Source organism: Neomonachus schauinslandi, chromosome 13 (assembly GCF_002201575.2).
Source record: "Neomonachus schauinslandi chromosome 13, ASM220157v2, whole genome shotgun sequence".
Lineage (NCBI taxonomy): Eukaryota > Metazoa > Chordata > Mammalia > Carnivora > Phocidae > Neomonachus > Neomonachus schauinslandi.
In genome coordinates, this window is record NC_058415.1 from 21,099,996 (window position 1) to 21,127,662 (window position 27,667).

The window sequence follows — 27,667 nt, forward strand, 5'->3', positions numbered from 1 at the left end:
GAAAGTAATAAAATCATATTTCAAGACTAAATGCTGCTTAGATCTGTCAAATCAAAACTTTAAATCTTAGAGTTGAATACTTAGTTGTTTTACTTTGAATCTAAAAATCGAACCAAAGGACTGTTACTTTAACTTCATTGGATTCATTACTCAGAACCAGTCCAAATTATTTCTGCCTGTAGTAAATTATAGTGCTATAAAAAACATTTTGGGCTTCCCTTACTAGTATTGTAACTTATATTCCTGTTTATTTGTGATAGTTGTAGTTGGTGATAAAGCACCCTCCTCCCCCACCCATGGGATCCCCAATGCTCGTAATTGAGCTTCAGCCCCAAGGAAAACAGTCGCATACACTTGTATGGAGCCCGCTCCCACATAATCTATTTTTTTCCCCTCGCTGTTGAATATTCCATCCCCTCCTCAACCTCAACCTCTAAATGTTCTAGAAAAGCTTATGCTTTCCTGTCCTTCACACCCCCCACCCTTGTACTGAATTGCAGTGGGGTGGAAGTTAAAATGTCTTAAGTATTATTGTTGTAAGTGAGCTTTCAAAGATGGTGATAGGGTGAGCAAGAGGAATTCTTTTTCATGGAAATGGACTCATTATTTAATTGTATCACACCCTAAGGATTCTTGAATCTGTCTTTCAAAATTGGTACTTTTCAAGTTGCTGAGTATTCAGATATAGGAGGGGGGAGGTAAACAGGTTAGTGATGCCACCCAATGAGAGAGACCAGTAGGCTATGTAATAACACCTCATTTTTATTTCTTTCTTATGGTCATTTTAATTGTAGAAATTTTTGAGTATTCTCTTCATTTATCTTTCTTTAAACTTCTGTTTTCTTGAGCGACATTTGGCCTTTTGAACAACAAAATAAAATTGGAAATGCTAATGTTTTGAGCCAACTAAAGGCGGAAAATAAAAATGTCACCATGGTAACAAAGCTGCTTTCTAGATGGTTTCCTAAGATATGCCTGGACTAGAAGCAGATGTCTGATTTGAGAATCTTGCCTCCTTCAATGTAAACAAATAACTTCTGGGCAGGTGTTGGAAATAATATGGAAATCTTATTAAGGGGCCCTGGGTTCCTGTCAGTCAGGAAGCCCGGGCCACAAAAGGGCTGGTTGTCACATAAAGGAGCAGAGTAAATTCTCATTAGGCTTGAGCTTTTCCCAGGAAATGATTGTCTCGGTGTGTTCTTTCTCCTGTGAATCTGAATGTAAGCTGTTGCTTCTATTGATCTATTCACTGGCTTTATTTTTCTCCTCTTCATTCCAGATCCTCCCTTGCCCAGCCAGCCTGTATTCTCCCCCTCACCCACCCCTTCCCTTTAGATTAACACTTGATCTGTGCTACTGCTCTGAGAGTTGTGACATTTGTGATTTTAACCTCCCACCCTGGACTGGGGTGGGGGGGGGGGGGGGGTGGGGGGTGGGGGAAGAGGGGGAAGTCAGTCTTCATCCCTGGGCCTGTTGGACAAAGAACCCAGCTGATTAGGCCACGGCTGGGGGCTGTTTGGAGCCAGCACAGTGAGCGACCGCCAGTCCTGAATAGTGTTCTGTGTATATTTACTTGGAGTTATATTTGTGTTAATTAAGCAGAAACTAAAAGCATAAAGAGACAGCATTTTGTGAACTTTTAAAAATGTACCTAGTTGTCTTGGTAAGCCTCTAAAACTGTGTGAATACGGTAGCCACTGGCCACATGAGGCATTTTAAATTTAAATTTGTTAAAATGAAATAGAATTTAAAAACTAGTTTCTCTGTTGCACTAGCCGCACTTCATGTGCTCAGTGGCTGCACGTGGCTGCCATCCCGGTGCAGGTATGCAACATTCCCATCGTCACAGAAAAGTTCTGTTAGAGAGGAAGAGACTTTGGACCAGTAAGGCTTGCTGCTCCTGCTGTTCTTCTGGTTAAAACCGACTGTGATGTTCAAAAGCAAGGTTCTTTCCCATGCACAGAAAATAAGGGGCATGTGCACGTTTTGGTTTTGTAGTAGCTTCTGTTCTGTTCAGAAATTGTTGATGTGGTCAGCTGCACTAATATTTATAGTGATCTTTAAATGGTCGTAGGTCTCTTTTTTCCCTAGTGGAACTGGTTGAGCAGTTTCACGTGGATCTTCCCAAAATGGACCCCCAAGAGATGCATTTTAATGTTTCTAGATAGAGAGTTGAGGCGGTTTGGTGGTGATGGTGGTGGGGGGGTTTGAAGGCTGTGCATAACGATGCCTCTTTATAATACTTGGAAGGTTAAATGTGGATAAGCACAAAACAAGGCTTCAGAAAAGCCACACTATTATTATTCAGCATTTCTCGGACTATAGTCCCCGAGACGCACTTCATAAAGCCAATAAAGCTCGCACTGGTGGTCTCCCGTTGCCCTAGCAACGGACCATGGGGCACAGTGTATGTGAAATGCATGAACATCTGTGAATTAATCTTTTTTAGTTTGTTCTTTTCTTGGCACTGATTGGGCCACTCGGGCTTGTGCCTGTGACACTGTGTGTGGAGGGGGTAATCTGGAGCAGTCCCCAGGGTCTTGCCCTAAAGTGGATGGTGGAATGGCAAGTGAAGGCAGATTTATCCTGGTAGTGCATTCAGCAGTGGAGGGATTTGGCCTGACAGCACTCTCGGTGGGATGTTACTAGCTTACTTTCTGGTGCATGGGGAAATGAATAAAAAATTTTCTAGTAAATCTGGGCATTATTGGGTTTATTGGGCTGCCCTGAAAAAATAATCTTTGTGGAGAAAATTGAAATAATCACTTGTGTTTCTACCACAGTGGTCAGGACTTGAAAGGTCTCTGAGTTGTCCCACACCCTTGCCCCAGTCCCCAGGCCCAATTTCGGCCTGGGGATTATAACCAAACCATATTGGGCTAGTCAGAGGGAGGCTCCTGAATTGGGTGCTTAGGCTGGAATCTGTTTTCATAATAAAATCTGGTAGTAGCCTAGTCCGTCCTTATTTAGGAAATTCTAAACTAAGTTGGTAACATTTTTGCCCTTGGGAAAATGGAGCAAACTATGACTAATAGAAAATTAAAGAGCGAGGTATCCAGGAATAATACTTTGGTTAGCTAAGTTACTCCCCACTCCTAACAGGATTGTCTTCAGTTCCTCCCATTTTCGAACTGGCGCCCTCCCTCCATACGGTAGCGCCGATCCTCAGACTGTGCTCAGTTCCTCCTGTCAGCGCCAGATGCTCACTTGTAAACGGGTTTGCTCACCCTTGTCATTTTCAGTTCCCTTCTCCTCTTCCTTTTTTCTTCCTCTCCCCTTTTTTGGTCTCCCTCTCTCTGTTCTTCCTTATGGGTCAACCCTTTTTCCTCCCTGGGGAGGAATGAAAGAAGAATATTACATATGAAGTGCCCTGTGTTGGATGTAGTCTGTGTGTTTAGTTTGTAGGGAGAAGAATTGCTTTAATAAGTGTATTAAGACAAAAGTCCGTGGAACATGCTAGTCCGTCTATGATTTGCTTGTCTTTAATATTGAGGGTCATTTGAGTAGGAAGAACTGTCAGTGTGTATGTTTCCTTTAGATACTCAAGAGGCACAGCTGAACCTCTGAGGCTGAGCGATTTTCCTGATTTTCTTTAGACAACTAACCCCAAATTACTGTTTTAGTGGTTCCTGACTTTGAAACCTGTTGGTGTTGATACATGAACTTGAAAATTGAGCAATGCAGCCTAAATAAAATATGCAAAGATGGTAGGTATTGATTTGGCAGCTGGAGGGCAAATAGGCCTGACCTGGGTCTTTGGGGGGGTGCATGGTAAACATTAGATACAATCCCTTCCCTCAAATTGTTTTCCTATTAAAGTATGGAACTGAGATGTGCTGCCTTCTGAGTAGAATCAAATATATTAATGGATGGTTTCTCTTCATTTCCCTGAGCTCCCGGGTAGTCCTGAATTCTTTTAAATACTAGTTTATGGTGATCAGAGGACAGCTTTTGAAGGCAGTCTTCCCAGGAAGCTGCCAGGACTGATGTGCAAATACATGCAAACCTGGAACCTTTAGCAAACGCTGACAGCAGTACCAGTGGCAACATTCTGCAGATGCCCAGCCCTGATGGTGGTGTGCGCTTTTTTACTCGTCGTCAGGTAGTGTTTTGTAGGAATCAGCAGAACAGCTGGACTGTAGGCTAAAAGGTTCTATCATTGGACTTGTGGGTGTTCGAACCCCCTCAACTTGCTTTTCAGGTGGTTTCTCTGATTAAAAAAAGTTGCCTGTTGCTGCTCCCAGTAAATAGCCCCATTTCAGTTCAGAAGAAATTGTCTTCTTTCAAGGATCTTTTTATTTTTTCTTCAAGAATCTTTTTTAAAGTTACCAGCCTTCTAGTTGATACTGGAAGCCAGCCTCAGAAAATACAACAGTTACAGGGGTTATTAAAGACCTTTAGGAGGAAGCAGAATTCTCAAGTTGCTTTTCATGTCCTGGTCTAGTATTTGGTTTTGAAAGCACAATTCTTTATGCCAAGAACTAAAAATTCTTAGACACTTCTGGTAAGAAGTGAGACTCCTACAGGGATGTAATAAATGGCAGTGAGTACGCTGGCTGTCGTGAGCAGACGTGAGTTTGAGTCTGCTGTTTCCTTCACCTGTGTTTGATCAAGTGAGTTACAAGCAGTAATTTTATAATCTGGCTGTTTGAAGGCTGGAAGAGGAAAGCGAACACAAATAATCTAGAAGGGAAAAGGTCTGTCTCTAGCATTCAGATATTTTATCCTTACTGTATGGACTAGCTTAGCAAACAGCATAATCCTTGAGTTTTATTTTGAACTCTTTAACATTTTATGTTTTTAATGTGTTTATAGAAATAAAATCAGTACTTTCGTTCCTGTGGTGGATCATACCTGGATCTGTAAAAAAAACCAAAGAGTTTCTAAGGGAAAAAATTCTCGCATGGTTTTCTGATGCATTGCAGTGGAAAGTTTGGTGTAGAAGTGCTGTCAAAAGACAGGGTCCCGAAATGGCATGCTGGCTTCCTGTTGGGCCTACCCCTCACATTTGTGGGGCCTGGGAAAGAGTACAAATGGGGGCCCTCATACCATCTGTCTGATTCTTTAAGAGTTACAAATCCAGTTAATAAATATACCTTCACGATTATCTGAAAGGCCAGGATTGAATTTACAGTGCTCAGGCCCCTTGGAGTTCATTGCTGGAACCGCCAGGGCCCTCATCTGTGCTCTTGTAGTAGATACCCCAGCTCTCACTTCAAAGCTTTGTTGCACACCAGTGGTTGCCCTCAGGTCCAGGTGTGCTCAAACCCTCAGCTTGGTCTACCCTTGGGGGGCTCCAGAAAGACTTGGGTAAACCCTGCATATGAGGGTCGGGAATGCAGGGTCCTGGTGCCCAACCCAGGGCCTAGAGGCAGGGAGTGTGTGGGGCCGTGTCCCTTCGGTCCTGAGGGAGGCGTTCAGCTGGATGAGGGCCCAGACCCTGGTCAGGGTTCCCTCTTGCCAGGCTGTTTGGTTTATGTATGATTTCACAAGCCATACGTTTAAGAGGAAAGAAAGGAAAGCAGGGATTTGGAATGGTTACATCTCAAAGTAATTCTTCCTTAAATAAACGTCAGCATTTTTACCAGATTAGGCCAGGGCATTGATGTTCTAAAATACAGTCTTTTAGGAACAGGTACTTCTGAACTATGCTTTGTAGCTCGTTAATACATTTCTAATTATGCTTTTAAAATGCTCCATTAAAAATCGTAAATGCATATTATACCTGTCGGCAGTGGTTATGCAAGGCGGGGGGTGGGAGGGGGGCGCTTTTAAAGTTGAACAAGGTAAAAGGCAGTGGAGCGCCCCGGTTGGTCGTGGGTTGCCCTGAATGGCTGAGTGCGTGGCTGTCTGCTCGGCCCCACCCCCGGCTGGGTCATAGTGAAGCTTAGGCCTATAGTGACAATACTAGGCAAGGGTAGACCCAAAAGGATTAGTTGTAAAGACTTGGGTTTCTTAGACTAGAGATTATCACCGGGAACTAACGTGGGTCATGATTTCTGTTTTCATCCGCTTTTGTTCCTTTATGTGCTTCTGCAGTCGGACAGCTGGGAGTGCCGAAGAAATATTTGAAGAGCCCTGTTTAGTAGTTTACGGGGAAGTCATTGAATAATTCACATAACAAATGATTAGACAAGCACTTGTCCGTCTAACTGAATTATTCTACATGTTTGCTGAAGCAGCAAAGGAGGAGCACAGTGTTTCTTCCTGCAGAGGGTATACAGTGGCCATATTGACCCATCTCGTTATTGGGTTTCAGCCTTTTGTTGACACTGTTGTAAATGAAAGCAGCCCGGAAGAGCTTTGGAGCAGCTGGGCTGGATAATTGTGAAGGATTCATGCTTGTTGCTGTTACCCCCAGTGTTTGCAGTGGGTTGTTTGCTTTGACTTTTGTTGAACTGTTGACAAAAGCATTAGATACAAATGGGAACAAATAAAGTGGTGAGATGCCAGGAGGGCTTGGCAGGAGTAGAGGTTTTCATTCCGACTTAAATGGGTGCTGTCGGAACTTATCTAGATGCGAAATGGAAGGTGGTGTGTGTGTGGGTGTGGGGGTGTGTGTGTGTGTGTGTGTCTGTCTAGTTTTCTTTTCAGGCCACCATGTCTTACAACCTTTAAAAAGCCACACTAGACTTACTGCCCTTCAGATGTTTTGCCGGTCGGGAATGCTATAACACAGATCGTCAGTTTCTGGATTCCCCCTTCCCAACTTGGGGGAAAAGAAAGACATTTTCAATACTGGAAATATTTTGGATTGGGGAGATGACAGACGTGACGTTGAGTTAGGGAGGATTAAGAAAAACAGTATATGCTAAAATAGTATAGCTAGCAAAATGGAAGTCATTTACTGGAACGCTTTTAATTTGGTTTAAACAAAATACTCTTTTGTATATTCAAATGAGGAGTAGCTCAGCTGTTGTGAAGCCAGAAAATTAATGGTATTTTGAGTGAAATAGCAAAAGCATGTCAACAACATAGCTGCTGATGATAATGCTGGCATTTTATTCATGAGGAATTATCAATGCAGGTTACCGGACAACATAGTGTGACTGAAAATGATTGAGTGCTGGAGAAGCTGCTGTCCTTCTGCTCGATGATTTCATTTTGCATTTGGTCTTCCTCGGGCTTCATTTGTGCATGTATTTTCCCTGTCACAACCCAAAATATAAAGTCTTCGGGCGCCTGGGTGGCTCAGTTGGTTAAGCGACTGCCTTCGGCTCAGGTCATGATCCTGGAGTTCCTGGATCGAGTCCCGCATCGGGCTCCCTGCTCGGCAGGGAGTCTGCTTCTCCCTCTGGCCCTCCCCCCTCTCATGTGCTCTCTCTCATTCTCTCTCTCTCAAATAAATAAAATCTTTAAAAAAAAAATATAAAGTCTTCTGGGCTGAGGATTGTATGCATATTTCTCCCTTTAAAATATCTGAACGTGGAAGTTCCCTTTGCGTATTGACTCGAAAGCTGTGGAGTGTGTTTTCAGTGCCCAGGTGGTTGGTGGAGGTGGTAGGTGTGCTCGGGAGAAAGGTTTCTCTAAAGAATTCACCAGAATAGGTCTATGAGAGTTGTCTAAAAGCACCAACCAGCATACCTGACCACCATGCGGTTGATGATGGCAAGTAAAGGATTTGGAATACCTCATGAGGCCAGAGAAATGTTCATAAAACTTGAGCAAGGATAGACAGAAACTGTATTTAGGAAGTTAAAATGCCTTCTGGGGCAGTGCATTTCAGTGATATGATGAATTGAAAGGTTTACTAAAAATGTATGTGAGTGTTCATAAAAATTAAGCCATGCCTTTGTGTGTTTGGTCTTTAATTTCCGTTTGAAGCGCTTTGGGCACCTTCATTAAGACCTCCTTTGGTCGGCACTGCTTCACTGTTGGGCCAAGAGGCTGGTGCTTCCTCTTCTGTGTTCCATTCTCCTTTGGATTTCCCTCCCCTGATAGTGACAAAAAGAATGGATGGTACCTTTGTGTAGTTGTTGTTCTTCGGTTCCAGTACCTCATGTGACCGACTCTTAAGGAATTAGAATGGGAAAGAATGGAAATTTACCGAGTTTATGCTAACAGTGGGAATGTTCGATCATTTTAATCTTTGCGGCACCTCTGGTCCTAGAGAGTAGTAACCATTTGAGCAGGGGAGGCGACTTTATGAGTGAAAGGAGACGGTGGTATGCATCGCGTGACAGTGCTCTGCCGTTTGCCAAAAAGAACTGCAAGATAAATGCTCTCCAGGCTTCAACTCATAGGTGATATTTTGCTTATTTCATTACTAGGTGATCGAGTGCAGGGACCTAGATGTGAAGTTCATGAGGAAGAAATCCCTGAAAGGACTGGTATTGAGTGGGAATAGATGCATCCATGGGACTGAGCAGTTGACGCCTCTGACAGAGGTTATGACAGAGGTTAGTCGTCAAGGGAGGGGGCGGGGGCTTCACGCAGGTTAGAAAACTTGAAAAGACAGCAAGGCAAGAAGTTTGTCGTTGTTAACAAGCTGGAAGAAGAAAAGAGAGAGACCTAGCCTCCACAGACTTGACTCAGCATGACTCCAAAATTATAAGAACCTGGGCAAAAACACAGTAAACGGCTCACCAGCGAAAGGAGTGAGTTCAAGAGAAATTGACTTAGGCCAAGACAAGTAGACGGGTCCCCTGCGCCCCTCAGGCGGTGGCGGGGGCCCACAGGTGGAAAAGCGTATTTTGGAAGAGACCTGTTTTACAGACAGCTCTGCGTTGGTCTTCCCTCCTCCTCCTTTCCCACCCCTCATTCATGTCTGCTGTGCTCTTAAAGCTGAAATAACATCCTCATAAAGGGTGACTCAAGGTGGCTCTTTGTACACTGTTTGAACCACATTTCTTCATACTGGGAAGCTAATGTGTGTTGGGACCTGTCCACATCTGTGCGTGTGACACACTGTGAACTCTATAACCAGCCTGCAGGTGAAAAACAGTGCTAGGGATACTGGTTACAAACTTAAGCTCTGGGATTAGAGGGCCTGGGTTCACACACTGCCCTCTGCCATTTACCAGCCTTGTGACTTTAGGCAACCTCCTTCTCTCTGTCCTGGTTACTGTAACGGGGCCCTAGTGGGGGGAGGTGGGTAAGGGTAAATTTTCAGGGGTGCCTAACACTTAGTAGGTGCCCAGTGAATCTTACCGTTAATGTTTGTTTAGCGCACAATATGGATAATTTGAAGATAACTTGGTTTCATTTTTTCTTTTGGGAGTTAATATTTAAATCAACTTGCATTCCACAAGCAAACACCAGACTGACAGCAGAAAGCAGCAAACTAGAAATGTGTTAGGCTGTGGGGGAAATAATTCTGGGATTAAAATTTTGCTGCAGAAAATCTACAAAATGGATCTTGTACGTGCAGATGGTTGAGAATTAACTTTAGCTGATCTGAGCACATATTTAATTCCAAAGGGGATTTTGTGTTTCGGGAGAGTTCAACCTCAGCTGAGAGCGTGACTTTTTATGTAGTTTACAGCAAAACCACATGCCACTCATAATAGATGAAATTGGAGACCAAACCGGGAGAACCTTGTGGGTTCCTGTCAGTCTAAATCCTCATTTTATTTTATTTTTTAAAGATTTTATTGATTTATTTGACAGAGAGAGACACAGAGAGAGAGGGAACACAAGCAGAGGGAGTGGGAGAGGAAGAAGCAGGCTCCCGGCAGAGCAGGGAGCCCGATGTGGGGCTCGATCCCAGGACCCTGGGATCATGACCTGAGCCGAAGGCAGACGCTTAACGACTGAGCCACCCAGGCGCCCCTAAATCCTCATTTTAAAAGACATTCCCCTGCTGGGCCGGCGGCGCAGTGTGCTTCTGCTGGTGGCACGGACTAGCCTTACCAGCGCTGAAGGAGTGGCCTGAGGACCGCGGTCCCGCAGGTTACCTTGCGTTTCATAGAGAACCTCTTTTATTTTCATGTCAGATTATCTGTAAAATGGACTTCTCCCTTCAGTGCTGTAAACCGTTCCACTAATTGTGTGGGGAGAGGGAGTATACCCAATAGATGCTTGTCGAGCAGGAGAGACTTTTGCTGCTTTTCATTATTTTACTACTCAGACACCTAATCCCTGTCAATAAGGTTGGCTGTTTGGGGAGGGAACACACATCCCTGCGCTATAATATGGATTGATTTGCAGCTCCTTTTCTTCAGGCTGACTTAACAGAGCAATCTCACGAGGCCACGAGAGTCCCTCTTGGTCTGGGCTTTGGGCAGGCTGGGGTGCATCTGAGGGGGAAAAGGATGTTTGCAGCATCTGGGGTGCTGACCCCTCCTATTGTGGGGAGAGGGCCCCTAGGATGTGAATTCAGATCACTCGGTGTCATACCAGGATTCAAGCAAATGCCACATTTTCTTAATAGGAATGAGAAAAGGGCCAGAGTCCTGGAGAGCAAGATGACACCTAGGCACTGGGTGCTGCTTGCCCTTCTGGGGAGAGTTTTGGCATAGCCAGGTCTCCCACGGGGGATGGGCAGTGAGGGGCATCTGAGCAGGTCAGATTTCAGCTTCCCCCCAGGGGCCTCGGCTAGTCTCACAAAGCTTTAGAAGGTGTTTTTGAAATGACTCTTTGAGAAGAGAATTACATTTCCTCATCCAGATCCTCAGAGCCATCTTCCTGGGTAATCTGTTTTCACTGTGAAGCAGGGGACCTGGGCGCCAGGTCCTGCTATTTGGGGGGCAGCCCATTCTTACCACTCACCAAACCTTTGTTTTTAGGAAAGTCATATCTCCACAAAGGCTCAAGAATCCTATGTGAGTCAGCTGTACTTGAGAATTCTTGAGTCACTCTTTTTATTTCTCCCACCTGAAATGCCACTTTTGAGTGCTTATTAGCTCAGGTTTGAAATTTGATTAAGAGGGATTCACATTTCTCTGGTTATCAAAACTGAACACCAACTGTGTTTCTTTGTAGAGATTTATTTAAAAGATAAGGAAAGGAATATACTCTAGCTCAGAAAACCCTATGAAGAAGGACTTGATTAAGTGGAAACTTTTCTTCAGCCACGATTAGACTTCTGCTACAGAAATAAGTGCAAGTGAGGCCAGGTGGGGAGTAGAACACTCTCAGCCCAGGGACTCAATTAAAAATGCTTGAAAAATGTAATTCCAATCAATTTGGATCGTCTTAGAACATTGCAAGATGTGTGAAAACATGCTTTAAATGCCAGCAACCAGTGAAAAGGGCACAGTTTCAGAAACCCTGTTATAAATCATGTGCCTTTGGCTTTCAAAAATGCGCAGGATACATCACTGAAATATTCAGAATAAATATCAGAGAGAATTGTACAGTCTTTGCATCCAAGAAGGAATGAAATTTTTAAAGAGCTAGTTTTGTTGGGCTGAGATCCTGATTTTTTTTTTTTTTTTATGTTTGTCACAACATTTGTTTCGGGAGATGTACAAATCAAATCTGATTATAACAAATATCATTACAACAAAAAATCCCTATAACCAAACAGTTTCTAGACCCCAACCAATAGTCCACTTACTTAAAACAGTACTGAACGTACCCAGTTCCATTAAGGCAAAATAATGTGGGTTAGTCTTTGGAGGTTTTTCCTTCATGATATACCTCCTGGAATCCATATATATGAATTGGCAGTAAGTGATTGCAAAAACGTTTGTTTACCTTGGGAATATACTGTATGATTTTTTAAAGTGCAGTTTTCCTTCCAGATAATTCTGTGCATAGGTCCATATCAAAGCATTTGCTTTTGTGGGAGGATTCCACCCCAAATGAAATGTTTCTGTCTGATTCCCTACTTTGCATATTTTAGTTTTTTATTTTTATATCTAGAAAATGTTGCATGTATAACTTTCCCCTAAAAAAAATTAAAGTTGCAGTATAATTCCCAGTTTACTCATCGTCAGCCACCAAAACTTCAGGCCGCAACTTGCTCACATGGAGTAAATGTGAAATGAAACATAGGCTCAAAATACAGTTACAGTGAATGGTCATTGTCACGTGAGTCATTTTTGCCTCTGCGCTCTGGTGGCATTCCTTCCAACGTGGCTGTGTATGCCTTCCTCAGAGGGATGGGTTTGTAGACCGGGCAGTTCTGGTTGGTGGCTCTTGCCTCTGGCTGTCCCTGGGCCCATCGCCCTGGAATCTTGCTCTTAATTGCCTGCACCTTCTCTTGTCCCTTCACATGACACATGCCTCAGGCTTCCCTTCCTGGAGGTGGCCTGTTGCTTTCCTCAATGTTTATGAAAATTGCCTGAAGGCTGCTTAGTATAGAGTGAAGAAGCACAGGCTTTGTAGCCACTGTCATTGGTTCTAGAAACAACTCGGCCAACTGCTAGCTTTGTGATCTTGGGTAATAATAATAATCAGCACTGAGGGTGTGTTTATTTACTGTGCTGGGTAGGTCCTTACCTTGCAGCCGTCCTGTGGTTTTAGCCATAACAGGCTGAAGAAAGTGGGACACAAAGACTAAGAGACTTGCCCACGGTCACCTGAAATGTAATCTGTCCGATGAGCTGATTAGAACCAGGCTAGTCTGTGATTCAACAGTCTTACACAGACCTGTACCTCTGAAACAAATAATACATTATATGTTAAAAAAAAAAAAAAGAAGAAGAAGAAGATAGCAGGAAGGGAAAAATGAAGTGGGGGAAATCGGAGGGGGAGACGAACCATGAGAGACGATGGACTCTGAGAAACAAACTGAGGGTTCTAGAGGGGAGGGGGCTGGGGGATGGGTTAGCCTGGTGATGGGTATTAAAGAGGGCACGTACTGCATGGAGCACTGGGTGTTATACGCAAACAACGAATCATGGAACACTACATCAAAAACTAATGATGTAATGTGTAGTGATTAACATAACATAATAATAAAAAAAAAAAAAAGAGAGGACAAATGGAAAAAAAAAAAAGAACCAGGTTAGTCTCCAGAGCCCATCCTTTCCATCTCTACACGAGGGTCAATTTAAATCTCATCTGGGCGTGCCTTACTGGGTGTGGGATTTTAAGTGTGAGGATTAGAGACGTATATGAGGAGACCCAGCAAAATGCCTGCCACTTAGGAAGACAACTGTGATAGTATCTGAGCTGCTTCCTTTCTTGTCTGTCAAATGCACAGAAATCCAAAGCAAATAGATGCTGATTTTCTGCACCTGTAGTAATACTGTTGTGATGTGTTCATTCGTGCGGCCTACCTGTCACATGTCCTTACAAGTGTAAACTCTTCACTAGGGGAAGGCATGTGTTTTTAATAATGGTGATTTGAGGCCATTTTTGTTTCTCAGCATTTTGGAATGTTATCCCACAGTTCTGTGTGTGTTTTTCCTGTAAATGTCTCATATCCACAGATGTATCCTCGTCCTCTTACAGCTCAGAATCTGTTATCTGATTAATTGAAATTTATGCAGATGAAAGATCTGACAGAGTTTCACTTGTAGCCTCATCCGCTTGTTGGAGGGTAATAGAAATACTCTTACTGTCATAGTATTCCCTAATTTGGGTTTTGCAGTTTGTTGTCCTTTTTCTTTCATGGAGAAGCAAGGGTAGTTTTGCCTTTTTTTTCTTTAAATACAATTACTAACTGCATTTAGTAATACTTCCCGACTTAAGTGTCTGCGATAATTGGTAATTTTTAAATCATTTATGCTTAGTTTTATTCCTTAATTGATGAACAGTGCTCATGTTTTCAGTGTTCTGGCTGTAATTTTTATTAGCTGACTTTTGTAGATTTATGACACAGATTGAGGAGGGACCACTTGTATTTCCTAACTTAGAAGCCCCTTTGGACTGTTGTGAGTTTTCCTTTTCAGTCCATTCCTTCCCTCTGCTGCTACCCTCCTCCCTCCAAAAAAGGATGACTTTGGTACCTTGGAACAAAAAAGGTGGGGTAGTTAGGTAGGAGTCACAGGAGAAATGAATGCTTGATGGCAGTGATGTATGAATTTGTTGAGGATAACATGAAGAATTAAGTTGGGGGCTACATATGATGGTGATTTATTTATAATTTCAGAATACCAAACTGGGGCCCATGGCTTGACAAGAGCATTTTTGGGCCAATTTGTGAATCCATTTGAAACGAATTAAGAGATAGAGATAGAATTTCATTTATTCTACATTTATTTATTTAAAATGAAAATATAGTGTGTGATATCAGGCTATCCTGTCAATCCACAATGGATACTCATTACCAGCTATTTATGACTGGGGGCTTTAATCATTTTCAGGATCCCTCTTTTGTTCCTTAGAAGCACTGTCCATGCCACCCTGATTAGTCATTCTGCTTCTCTCTTAAACATAACTCTCAGCTTTACATGAGGGAGCTGAGGTGAGGAGAGAGAGATGTGCCTTAGAATCCTCTACCAGCCACTTTGATCTGATCCAGTCACAGGCATTTTGTAAGATGCCTAAAGCTGGGCTGCCCTCGTAGAGTGGCGTAACAAAATGCTATTTTATGCTCATTTTAGTCTACTGCCATATTTGATGGCCTGTTAATTGCCACTGATGTTTTAGAGACTCTAATTAATGGAATTCCTCACTATTTTTACTCTCCAAGGTCTTTCCAGCAAAGGGCACAACAGATAAAGTAAATAAATTACTGCTTTTGTTACTACGAAACTATTTTGGTTCAGTAGTCTAACTCATTGAGGGTACTTTTTAAAATAAAATATGTAAAGGGGCACCTGGTGGCTCAGTCAGTTAAGCGTCTGCCTTTGGCTCAGGCTCAGGTCTTGATCCCAGGGTTTTGGGATCCAGCCCAGGGCTCCCTGCTCAGCGGGGAGTCTGCTTCTCCCTCTCCCTTTGCCCCGCCCCCTGTGCTCTCTCTCTCTCTCTCTCAAATAAAAAAAAAATCTTTAAAAAAATAAAATAAAATATATAGAAAGAAAAAAAAGCCAACTGGTGATATAGTAGAATGAGCACTGGATTGGGAGTCAGAGAATCGGCTCTGTTACCCGACCTTGGGTGTGCCCTCTATTCTCTCTCAACCTCAGTTTCCCACCAGATTGTGTGACTGCTTGGGTTCCTCAGAACCTAGAACTTATGGTAATATTATATGATAAATATAATGAGGTATTGTGAATTTTGTTTAATATTTGGGAGTATTTTGATTATTCAGTATTTAATAGCAGTACTTTATTGTGCAAAAGCCCCAGTTTTTTAGTGGGCCATGTGCTTTTTGTGCCTTATCTCATTTTAGGGTGTTCTTTCTTTTTCCTTCAAGATGTTCATTTTAATTATGTGTCCTAGACTATGATAACAGCAGGGGCAAGATGACACAGTAGGAACTTCAAAAAATTTTTCTAAGTTGATAATCACAGGTCCTGATAACCTGATTTCTTCATTAAGCTCTTTGTAAGACACTTCTATATTTTGCATTTACATATAACCAGTGCCAGATTTAACTTTTTATTTTCTTTTCTGGAAATAAACTGAGCCTTTACCATCCCCCAATTTTTAAGATGCGACATCCTCACAACGAAACTCCTTCCGAGTTTTGTAGGCTTGTCATTAATTTCACATCTGTATTAATGTAGCCCAATGGTGGGCACTCTTTTGCCTGTAGAAGCAGAAGTGGGCAGCGTACGACATTTTACATTTACCAAACTCAGAAACTTCAGGAGGAAGATTAATGAAAGATTAACCTTGTCAAGTACTCTTACTAAAACTTCTTTCTTCTCTTTTGAATGCCTGTTTGTATATAAAATACCAATACAAAACAAGTAGTGAGTGGGATGCAATTGCTGCACAAGTTCAGAGAATATTTTATATTGTATAAAGTCCTCAGTTGTTAGAGAAATTAGCAGGAAATGTTAACTGTATTCTGAAATACGTGGAATGAGGCAGAAAAGAAATTGTGCACAGCCTTATCAAGGATACAGGATGCTTAGGGTCAGGGAGGATGAGCTTCATCCGGTTCTGTGTATGGACCTGCCTCTTTGATAATTAGAAACTTTGTTTCTTTGTAATCTTGACCCTGTGAGCCTAATGTAATACAGCCAGAACTAATATGTAGGCTTTAATCTGTATGTATTGTCTGGGGTAATCATCCTTGTGTATCAGCTGACTTCCATTCCTTGAATCAGAAACCACATGCAGACCTCAATCTATTCTAGCTTCCCCTCTTATGATTATAGGACCTCAGGCAAGTCCCGCCACTTGCTTTTACTTACGTATTAAAACCAAAGTGTTTGGACAGAAGTTCTCTAAGTTTGTTGTCTATATTTAAAAAACCAGATTCAGTCTGGGGAAAATAATGTATTGATGCATTAGAAAGAATCTTGGATATACTCTGTCTACTGTGGTGAAAAGAACTCACCATCTGCCAGTTCAGTGAACCTCTGTAGTTTGTTTTTCATGCTTAAGTGTACAAATTACAAATGAAAATCACTTTCGTAGATTTGTTAGGTTTTGACAAAGGGCTTGCTTCTTATAGGGTGCTATAGCCAAAGCAAAGGTCATTTGGGCACAGGCTCTTTCCTCATAGAGTGACAGAGACATACATACCGAGAAGGTCATAAAATCTCTAGCTTTCATATTATTGGGTGTTAGAGCATGTTTTCTTGGGAATTGGAGATATAATATCCACATTACAGTGGCCCCCTTCTAAAAGCATATTACTTTTCTAGCCACATAGCCACAGGTATTTAGTGATTCGAAGGATAATTTATTGAGAAAGCTATATACTTTCCTTAACTATCTCTTAGGGGATATATTGTGTGTTTTCGTAATCTGATTTTTAATGACTTTTGGGCATGCAAGAAAGTGTTACTAAGACTAAAATCTCGATTAGCTTGAATTCACCTCACTTGCATCTCAGGTGACCCTGTTGTCTTTGTAAAGATCTGGTGCTGTAGAGAAGGCTGCCTGGTGCAGCGAAAGTTGACCGTTGCTTAGAGTTTGGACCTGACAGGACCATATTATGTGGTTTTCTTAAGTTAAAACTTAAAGAGAAAGATAAAATAAGTTTACAGACTCTTCTGAGATTGGGCAGGCCTAATCTTATCTTTATCCCTTACCTTATCCACTACAATTGCGTATCCACTACCCTGACATCCAAAGAGCTCTGAAGACAGAGTGGGTTTTTTTTGCATCTCATTTGGTAATGAAACTGAATTGACTCCAGGAGTATGAATGTTTGGTTCTGGCTGTTATCCCAGAACATGTACAGTAAGTGTATCTTACTCCAACAAAATACTGAATGTTAAAGCGCATCTGGCCCCGAAGGATTTCCTGACATGTAGCCTCTGAGTGCAGCCTTAGAACTTGTGTGCTTATCTTATCTCTAACTTTTCCATGGACAAAATGCTTTGAGGGCAAAGACCTTGTCCTTTCCGGCTTTGAACATTCCTGTATCGCTGTCAGGGTGCCCCTGTCACAGCCGTCCTTTCTTTGTTACGTTCTTGAATAAAGCAGTGGAGGGAGGGAAGAGTGTTCGGCCAACTCAGCCCATTCTCCTTCAAACCAGTCAGCCCACAATTTCTTGTCCAGTGCCCCAGGCCTAGTAAGTTAAGCCATGAAACTGAATGGACGGATAACTGAAGTTCTTAAGATGACAACTTAGGACCTTTCCCTTGCGTTTAAAATAATGAAAATCAAAATGCTAGGGGCATCTCAGGTGGCAAGACGAGCCAGGTGGCATGGCAGGTCATCCCATGCAGACCTCATCTCTCCCCTCTCGAGACCTGTTGAGTGCACCACGAGGAGAGAATACTGGAAGCTCGATAGGATTGTTGTGGCGATACTTTTTAGATTAAAAAAAAATGTAGGAATAAACCACATTCTCTTGCAGTTATATAGATGAGGGGCAGGCAGACTATGGCCAAATTCATTTCTTACTTTTCTTTTTCCTTTCCTTTTCTTTTTTTTGTGGCCCATGAACTAAGACTGGTTTTTATATTTTTAAAGGGTTGTAAACAAAGAATATGCAACAGAGACCTTATGTGGTCCACAAAGCCTTAAAATGATTACTAGCAAGCCTTTTACCAAAGAAGTTGGCCAACCTTTGATACAAACCATTAATTTAACTCCCAGCCTAATTCCCTGTCTTTTGGATGAATCCTTTCCTTCTCTGTGCCTGTGCTTTTTTTGTCTTCAGGGGTCCCCCGACTCCATGGTCATTCTTCTGAGGGCTTAGATGATACTTTTTTTTTTTTTTTTCTGTGAAATGATAATTTTAAAAAAGTACTTTTTATTCCCTTTTCAAAATGTCCTCAGGAGGATATTTAGGGGCACCTGGGTGGCTCAGTCGTTAAGCGTCTGCCTTCGGCTCAGGTCATGATCCCAGGGTCCTGGGGTTGAGCCCCACGTCCGGCTCCCTGCTCGGCGGGAAGCCTGCTTCTCCCTCTCCCACTCCCCCTGCTTGTGTTCCCTCTCTCGCTGTATCTCTGTCAAATAAATAAAATCTTTAAAATAAAATGTCCTCGGGAGGAAATTTAAATGAAGATGAGATGTAGAACTAAGCTGAGTATAAACATGAATTTGAGAGTAGTTCTAATATTCAGATGTGGACAGAACCAATTACAGAGCTTCCACGACGCCAGTCCTGACTAGTTTTATGGAGGTATCATTACTCTAGTCCCTTTATCTTCGACATTCCTTTGATTCACCAAATTGTATGCACAATTTGAATACTGAGAACTATTTAAAAAATAATAACTTGGGAAAATAATCTCTTGCTTTTTAAAGAAGTGATATTTTAATTCATGTCTAACTTATGTAATCCTGGAATATCAGTGTGGTTTAGGATTTATACTGGGAGCTATTCTGTTTTTTTCTAAATTATTTCAGTGACATCAATATGTAGTTTTTTCTATCTTGCCTTTTTACTCCATGAATTGATCAGGTATGCATCCTCTCACTGACCTTGTCTTAGTCTCCTTACTTCATGTCAGGGTATTAGTGAGAATCAGTTCAGGGATACCAGCTGTACTTCTGTCTACCTCAAGCAGTCCCTTAATCTCACTAGAGTTCTGTTTGCTCATCACTAACATGGTGGTGATAATACTATCCTAACAAAGTTTTGGAGAGGGCAAACACGATGATCTATGTGGAAATGATTTGAAAATTATAGAGTGATTTTCAAATGTCAGTTGGTATTGGTGAAGCAATAATGAATCTATGGTAGTTTACCATTTATACATATGTTGATTCATTTAAGGTATTAGAAGTGATGAGGTTGGGAAGTAGAAAGGAATGAGCTTGCTTCTTTACATTATTTTCATCTATTCTTTATAGTTTAAAGAAGGAAAAGGGGCATATATTCTTATGGTGCTTATACTTAATTAAATGGTTATGTCAGTTAGCAATCGTGTAATAGTCTTCTAAGACTGGGTATAAAATGAAAACTATATGTTATATCTCTTTTTTTAAAAGATTTTACTTATTTATTAATTAGAGAGAGAGAGACCATGAAAGAGAGCGAGAGCACAAGCAGCGGGGGAGCGGTAGAGGGAGAAGCAGACTCCCTGCGGAGCAGGGAGCCCGATGCAGGACTTGATCCCAGGACGCTGGGATCATGACCTGAGCTGAAGGCAGACACTCAAGTGACTGAGCCACCCATGTGTCCATGTTCTATCTCTTTAGTCTCTGTGTTAGCTGTGGGAAAAGTCCTTCTACCTGGGCTGGGCTGATCTTGTCTGAAGTCACCTGGGTGGTCTAGAATGTCTTCAGCTGAGAGAACCTGGCTCTCTCCCATGTATCTCTTGTAGCCACCCAGCAGGCTAGCCAAGGGCTTGTTCTTTTTTTTTTTTTTTTTTTGCAGTGGCAGAGTTTAGGAGAGCCTTTGATACTGTACTCTTGGCCAAAGCAGTTCACATGACCAAGTCTAGCCTCAGTGGGAGAGAGCACTACCAAATGGGGATACAGGGAGGTCTGAAAAACTGTGGCCACTCTTGCAGTCAGTTTGCACAATGGTCTTAGAAGTAAAGAAAAATCTTCCCAAGTGGGAACCAGAGGAGAGCCTGGCATGTGAGTCAGGGTAGTCCTGTGTTCTTGTGAACATCTTACATAATTTCAGTGCTTACACACTCCCATTCTTCATCACTGTACTAGAACCTTGGCAGCCTCACGATCTGACTGCTTCACAAGAAATAGCTCACGCCCAAATATGCACCTCGTGTGTTTTAAATAATACAAAGAATATTGTTTCCAAGACAACTTCAATGAAATGTCAGCTTTCTCTAGGTTCTAAACCCACATAAGAAGCATTGTTATCCTCATCCCTGCTGGGTAATTTGTATACTGCAGTAGTTTGTTTGGAAACATGCCTGTTGTTCTTTAAAATATGCTTAATGCTAGATTAGAGAACAGATTTTTTTTTTTTCCTGTTTATGCAAGCTCATTTCTAAAGCATTTAAAATAAAGAGCTTGGGCATGTATGGTATTTAAAAACCCTTCACATGATGTTTTTAAAACAAATCAATTTCAGCATTAAAATGTTAGGAATTCAGCCAAGGAAAATTCAACTTGGATTATATAGCTGTAATGATAATGTATTATAACCATCTTCTTTGAAAGTGATTGTACCAGCAGAGTTGAACCTGGTGAATTACATAATTTAAGAGTGTTTGCCAGAACACTGTTGTAGGGGTATTATTCAAGCCTTTTCTAAACAAAAGCAAAATGAAAGATAGATTTTATTATAAGGTACTTAAATCCCAAGAATCGTTGTTACAAAATATCTAAAGATAACTCATTTGACTTGAACAGAAGGTCATATGTCTGAATGTCAGTTATCACACTAACTACTTGGCAGAATATTAGAATGTAAGAGAGCATGATTTCTGTTTTTTAGCTTCTTTGGCTTGAATTAAAAATGAGTTTATTACTTACCCAAAAAGTATTTTCGAGTCCAAAGTATCTCAGAGATTGAGACTTTATTGATTTGAAATATTGGCTTCCAAGTCGTTAGGAAGTTTATATATCAGTCACATTTTTAGGCATATCATTAATCTTTTTAAAACTTTTTTTTTCTTTTTTTTTAAGGAAAAAGCTCATATATTCTTGGTTCACCCTCAGCCCAGTAGCCCTGTCTCTCAAAGGACCATACCTTGCACGATGAGTACTTTTGTGGGTCTGTCGCATCTTGTCTGCTGCTGCCTCACTCATTCAAGGTCTTGAGTAGGAGAATGTTTTGGAGGACCAAGTTCATCATTTTGCAGTATAAATATTGTTCCTTTGGAGGAGTGCTACAGGTTGAAATCCTGTAGTGCTTTTTTTTTTTTAAGATTTTATTTATTTATTTGACAGAGACGCAGCGAGAGAGGGAACACAAGCAGGGGGAGTGGGAGAGGGAGAAGCAGGCTTCCCGCCGAGCAGGGAGCCCGATGCGGGGCTCGACCCCAGGACCCTGGGATCATGACCTGAGCCGAAGGCAGACGCTTAACTACTGAGCCACCCAGGCGCCCCTCCTTAGTACTTTCAATGATGGAGATGAGGCAAGACTCTGAAAGAAATAAGAAGGGGTTGGGGAAACATTTGTTTAAAAAGCCAGCACCTCTGCCTTGACACTGAGACCACATGGATGTGGTGAGAAAGTCATCTAGACCGAATAGTTCTCGAGACACTTAAGTGACATTGTCACTGTTGCGGGGGTGGGGACAGGGAAGTACGTAAACTGGGAGAGGAGAGGGCCACATGAAGACAGGCAGAGACTGGAGTTAGGCTGCCACACACCCAGCAGTGCCAAGGATTGCCAGCAACCATCAGAAGCTGGAGAGGCAAGGAAGGACTCTTCCCTAGAGACTCCAGCGGGAGCATGGCCCTCCTGACACCTTGGCCACAACTTCTGGCCTCCCAAGCTGTGAGACAACACATTTCTGTTGTTTGAAGCCACCTGGTTTGTGAGAATTTGTCCCACAGCCCTGGGAAGCTTAAGGTAGCTCCCAAGAGTTAAGTTTATCAGTCAGATTTGTTCCATCACTCAGTGTAGCAGTTGCTGTATGATGCCAAATACAGTGGGCATCTCCATACACTAAGCTACAAAACTGTTCTTTGTTAAATGTTCTTAAAATGTTGCTCTTCAGTGGCGAGCCAAGTACAGGCATTGTACTTAGGCTGTGGGGATATAGAGGTGAAAAAGACAGATGTCTGCCCTCATGGAGCTCACAGTTCATTAGGAAGAGAAACATTCATTATAAATTAAGAATTCTGACAAAATTGCCTCAGTGGTTTTTATGGAGCCTACATTCTTGTTCCTTTTTTTGTCATTGTCTAGAATCCTGATTGACCTTTGGATGCAGCCTCAGGTGATGCGACAGACTGCCCGTGCTTGTCATTCTCTTGGGAGTTAGTCTGGCCACACAGATTTGTGCGGGAACAGGATTCATAGCGCCCACAGTCTTCAGCACGTATCCTCCGCCGTCCTGTGTGGTGGCCCTGCCAAGGCCATATTTTCTCTCATGTTGCTGTCTTTCATCAAAAAAATAAAGTGGAGACTTTTCTAGAGTTTTTCTTTTTTAATATACGTTTTAAAGTCCTTTTCATCTTTTGTATTTATAGAATTTGTAAGTTTTCTCTTCATACATGTTTCAGACTCCTTGGCCTAGGTAGAATAGATTTGAACCCAGATCTGTCAGACCTAATGAAGCAAGCCCCTTTGTCATTCTCTGGACTCCTTTTGTGTCCTCTTTTATTGATGATGCCTCGTTGCTCTGTGTACAGGTTGGTTTCTTTTGACAGCACACAGGCATCATTTCCTATGCCTCTTACTAAAATCAGAGGACTGTCTTCCGGTATCTGCCCTTGTTAGTTTGAGTTACTTCATCCTCGGGACTCAGGTTTCTTCCTATATGAAGGGAGGAGGTTGAAGTAGACAGGTGCTTGTCAAACATTTAATGAGCATAAAAGGCACACGTGGGTTAACAGAGTCCAATTCAGTGGGTATGGGGCGGGGCCTGCGGCGGGGCATTTCTAATAAGCTCTCAGAGGCCATCTCGATGCTGCTGGACAGTGAGTGGGCCCTACTCAGGAGTAAGCGAGGGACTAGATGATTTCCCCCTTCCCTCCCAGATAAAGATGAGCACTTTCAGCTTTGTTCGGTAGAGCCTGTTGGTAGCTGTGAGCTTCCTGTTGAGAAGGCCCACGCTGGTCTTGGCATTCCAGTATTCTTACCATCCCTGCTCGCTGCATTCCACTGGAAAGGGCAAGGTACACTCGGTGCCCTCTGATAGTGCTTGAAAGGATCTGCTGTCTGCACTTCATGTTTGATAGCTTGATCCATTTTCTTAGACTGAAGCTAAACCCACTTTCTAATGCATAATTAGCATCAGCCTTCAGGTTACATAGTTCTTCGTGTGGCTATTTGCCTTGGGTTTCCCCATTCCTTCATCTTACAGTAATGGTAGATTTATAACTGTCCTCGTAACTATGATTAAATGTCTCAATTCTTTTGCTTTATGTGGCGTTCTTGGCCACTTAATTACACTACATTAAATGGTATGTTGTTGCTGTCAGTGCAGTTGGATTGCATTGTGGATAGCATCTTTGGATATTTTGAAAAATGTTCCTATCATACAATTTGAGCTTGTAAACAGAAGTGCTGAGCATGCATAAATGCGCTTTAAGAAATTATTTCTTTATTACTGTTTAGTTGAACTGATGGTGACACTAAACATCAAGACTTTGATGTTTTATACGGTATTCTTCCCCACTAATTAACTGCACTAATGAAGTTAATTAGTGGGGAAGAATGCCGTATAAAACATCAAAGTCTTGATGTTTAATCACAGCTTAAAAAAGAAGTTTCATACTCTTCGATTGCCAAACACATTCCTATTAGCCGAAGGAAGGTCAAACATTTTGTTTTCCCTCTTCTGGTCTTCCAAGCTTTTCCTGGCTCTTCTGGTTGACCATTGGTTACTTGAGCCTGAGTGTTAATCCTCTAGGCAAGCTGACAGTGGCATGTGGAGGGCAAAATCTCTTCCCCCAAGCTATAAACCAGCATATCTGAGAGACTCGATTTCTGCAAAAGACCGTGAAGACTTCTTGTAACATGCTGATGGGGTGGGGTGGGGGGGGAATTACTCTCAAGGAGTAATGGGTATTTGTTTTTCTCATGTACTGTCTAATTTTATTATTAATTTAGAGCCACTCCGTTTTCCTATACGTTACCCTCTCGAGCCACCTAACGTCTGATAGGCATATTTCCTTAGTAAACTCAGACTGCAAAGCTGAAGAAACACGTATGGTTTAAACGGATAGGGTGTAAGTGGGGGGCCCTACAAAGTTGATTGTATGAACTCTTCAGTGACTGTTAGTCAAGCAACAAGAACAAGAACTTCTCAGGTCATTTCCCTGTGGTGTGTGTTATATCAGTTCTTATTGTTTTTTGCCTTTTTTTTTTTTTTTTAAATCAAGCAGGGTTTGTAATAGCATAATGTAATTCAGATAAGCAATTATTGTAATTGACCTTGGCGAAGAGTATCCTTGGCTTTTACCACAGTTTACTTAATACCTGAGGATGGCCAATTATCTCATAATGCCCACTTTATTGAGATTATTGTTTTAATTATGGCACTCAAAATACATCACTTTGTCAGCATTGTAGAGTCATGCATGGGAACACCACATTCAAGCGTTCAGAAATGTGTAAAGAGCGTGTATCCTCATCTTTTGACATGGTTGTGATTGAGTTTTTTCTCACTCCCAACTCCAAAATATGTTATTTCTTACTAGTTAAATGTGGGTCCTCCTGGCAAGAACAGCCACAGGGAGATAAAGTCTGGGATGCCGTCGCTGCCTCGGAGCTAATTGTGCCCTCTGAAAGGGCTGGAGGTCACTTGGTACTAATAGGTAGGTGGTTCAAGTTGATTAGGAGTTCTAATTGACAGCAGTCCCAGCGACTGCTGATTATCTGAATACACCTTAGGTCAGAGGTTCTCAGCTTTAGAGTCACTTGGGGGCTTGTAAAATTGCCTGGGCCCACTCCTCAGTCTGACTCCGTTGTTTTAGGGCAGGGCACAGGTGGGGTTTTGTTGTTGTTGTTGTTGTTTAAAGTTCCACGGGTGAGTCTGTCATGAAGTCAGGGTGGAGAGCCACTGTCCGGTCATTAAATTCTTCCCCACCAGCTTGTCTCATCCTGTGACCCTGTCCCAGAGAAAGGACACCTTTCGGTCCTTGCTGCTCCGTGTTTTACTCTCCTCCTCTTTCTCCCAGACTTAGCTTAGCCATCACCTTATGTCTGAAATCCCCTCAGTCCTCCTTCCCATGAAGTGCCTGGCCTACTGCTCCCAGGGAGGTCTCAGGGGCTAGTCCTCCCCCTTCTGAAACGTCTCGCTGTTTTCGGTTCACCACAGAGAGATGTCTTACCTTCTTTCTAAGTTTCTTTGAGTAAGGATAGCATTTATTCTTTAGCATCTATCTCAAATGCCTAGTATACCACTTTGTGGAAATGTAATTCTGGCTCATTAGATCAGTTGTGTGCCCCCCCACCCCGACCCCGTGGTAAGCCTGGAGGATGCTGTTTACATGTGCCACGCAGCCTCATGAGCACCTTAAGGTTAAGAGCATTCTTGTGGGATACCTAGGAAAGGACAGGAGCCCTTTCTTTTTCCAGTAGAAACCTATGTCACAGTGAAGATGAATGAAGTATGTTGACAAACTTGATTTCATTTTAATTATATACATACATACATATATACACACACATATATACATATATATAAATACATATATATATGCACACACCCTGGAATATACAAATACTTATGTGCGCTGCCCCCCCCCCCCCCACGATTGTATGAAGTCAGTCACGGGGTTCTAAGTCTCCATCTCTCTCAAATGCATCCTCTTCTCCCCTCCTCCAGCACCCTCTCCAGTCGGATCCAGCATCGTCTCCCCTGGACCACTGCTTCCCTTCCACCGCTCGATTAGCTGCAGGCCCAGCTAAGGCCTGCTAACTGTGTTAGTAAAAGCAGGAGCACCAAAAGTGATGAAAGCTCAGCTTTGAAGATCTGAATCAAAATTTTGTTTTCATTTTAGCATAATGTAAGGCTTATATTGTACATTTATTGTTTTTATTTTTAAAGATTTTTTTTTTTTTTTTTTTTATTTATTTGACAGAGAGAGATGGCGAGAGAGGGAACACAAGCAGTGGGAGTGGGAGAGGGAGAAGCAGGCTCCCCGCCGAGCAGGGAGCCCGATGCGGGACTCGATCCCGGGACTCCGGGATCATGACCTGAGCCGAAGGCAGTCGCTTAACCAACTGAGCCACCCAGGCGCCCCTATTGTTTTTATTTTTAATTACTAAGGGTGGAGGGTAGGTAAAGTAGTCTTTTCTGTTTTTAAGTACTTTTAAAATCTTAACTCTGACTCTGGCCCCCCGTCTAACATAGAACTTTCCAAAGATCTCCTGAAGGATTCCTAGAGTGGGTGCCATCTCATCATTCCCTTCAGTGGCACTTCGAATACAACAGACTTCACGGTGGCCTGCTGAGCCCCGCACAGCCCAGCCCCCTCTGCCCAGCACCATCCCCCCCTGCTCCCCCTCCGTCGCAGGCCCCCAGCCCTCCTGGCCCTCAGGTGTCACCGCAGGCTTCCTTCCGCGGCAGGGCCTGTGCATGTGCTGTTCCCTCTGTCTGCAGCATTCTTTTCCTGGCTCTTCACGTAGTTGGCTCCAGCTTGTGCTCCCGCTGTCAGCCTGAATGTCATCTCTTAGAAGAGGCCATCCCTGGCCACCCTGTCAGGCTCAATTTTAGCATCCTGTTTATGTCCTTTGTAACACATTGCCATTTGCACTTACTAATTTTTTATTAATATATTATTAATAATTTAATTTTATGCCCCTTTACTACAGCGAGTGCTCTCTGAGGGCAGGGTCTGCCCTTTTTACTGTGTACTGAGCCAGTGCCTCACAGCCCAGCAGCGTGCCTGGTACTCAGTTCAGTAACTGCCAGTATTCAGCTATTCACAAGGGGAATACGTGCTCTGTGCCCCCCAACCCCATTAGTCCTTTAGAGTCATTTGTTAAGCCTCCAGTGAAGTTGGGGTTGCAAGTTTCGACTTCACTCTGTTACCCCAACTCAACGTCATGTTAGAAGGTATGCTTGACATGAATTCTGCAAATAAGGAGAAAGAGCAGAACTTCTAAAGAGGACACTAAGCCAACAGGGCAGGTAGATGCCCAAACTAGAGAATCGGCTGTCTGAAACATTTGAACCTGGGCATATAGGAGAGTGGCCTTTACCCAGAACCCAAGGAACTGCCCATTACCCTCTTTCAAAGGAAGGCCAGTAGGAGACTTTGTAGCAGCTCTCAGGGCATCTTCTTGCCTGGTTGGGGCTGGGCAAAGGCTTGGCCTTTGACTTCTCGGGCAGATTCCAGAAATCCGCATGAAAGAAAGGGCAGTGTGGCTGCCACTTCACGTAGCTACCTCATTTAATCTTCATGATGGTCTCGTAGAACAGATACCTTTATTTTACAGGTAGGAACATGGATGCTGCAGGGGCTTGACTTGCCAGAATCACACAGCTAATAGGTGCTGGTGCAGAGATTTGAAGCCAGAGTGCTCTCACTCTAGAGCCGGTGACTGTTCCCTTCCAGCCCCTTCCATCTGAGCTCCACAGTGCCGGAAAACTAGTGCCATACTCACTTTGTGTCCCTGGTGTCTGACGTACCGCCAGTACAGAAGCAGCATTCAGCTCAAGTTGTAGGATTTTCCTGGCGTCACTACATGAGACCATGCTTGCAAAGTCTTTTG

At 42.7% G+C, this 27,667-nt stretch overlaps 1 protein-coding gene across 18 annotated transcripts in view; it reads left to right on the forward strand.

Annotated features, from left to right (window-relative positions):
- The window catches only part of LOC110579734 (TLE family member 4, transcriptional corepressor), a 143,072-nt gene that overhangs the window by 81,434 nt on the left and 33,971 nt on the right, over positions 1-27,667 (forward strand). For 2 of the 18 annotated variants that reach the window (XM_044920679.1, XM_044920678.1), the window contains exon 8: positions 16,107-16,118. The exons of the other annotated variants lie outside the window; for them this stretch is intronic. In XM_044920679.1, coding sequence (XP_044776614.1) covers positions 16,107-16,118 — 12 coding nt within the window. The remainder of the gene's footprint in view (positions 1-16,106; positions 16,119-27,667) is intronic. 18 annotated transcript variants of the gene reach the window in all.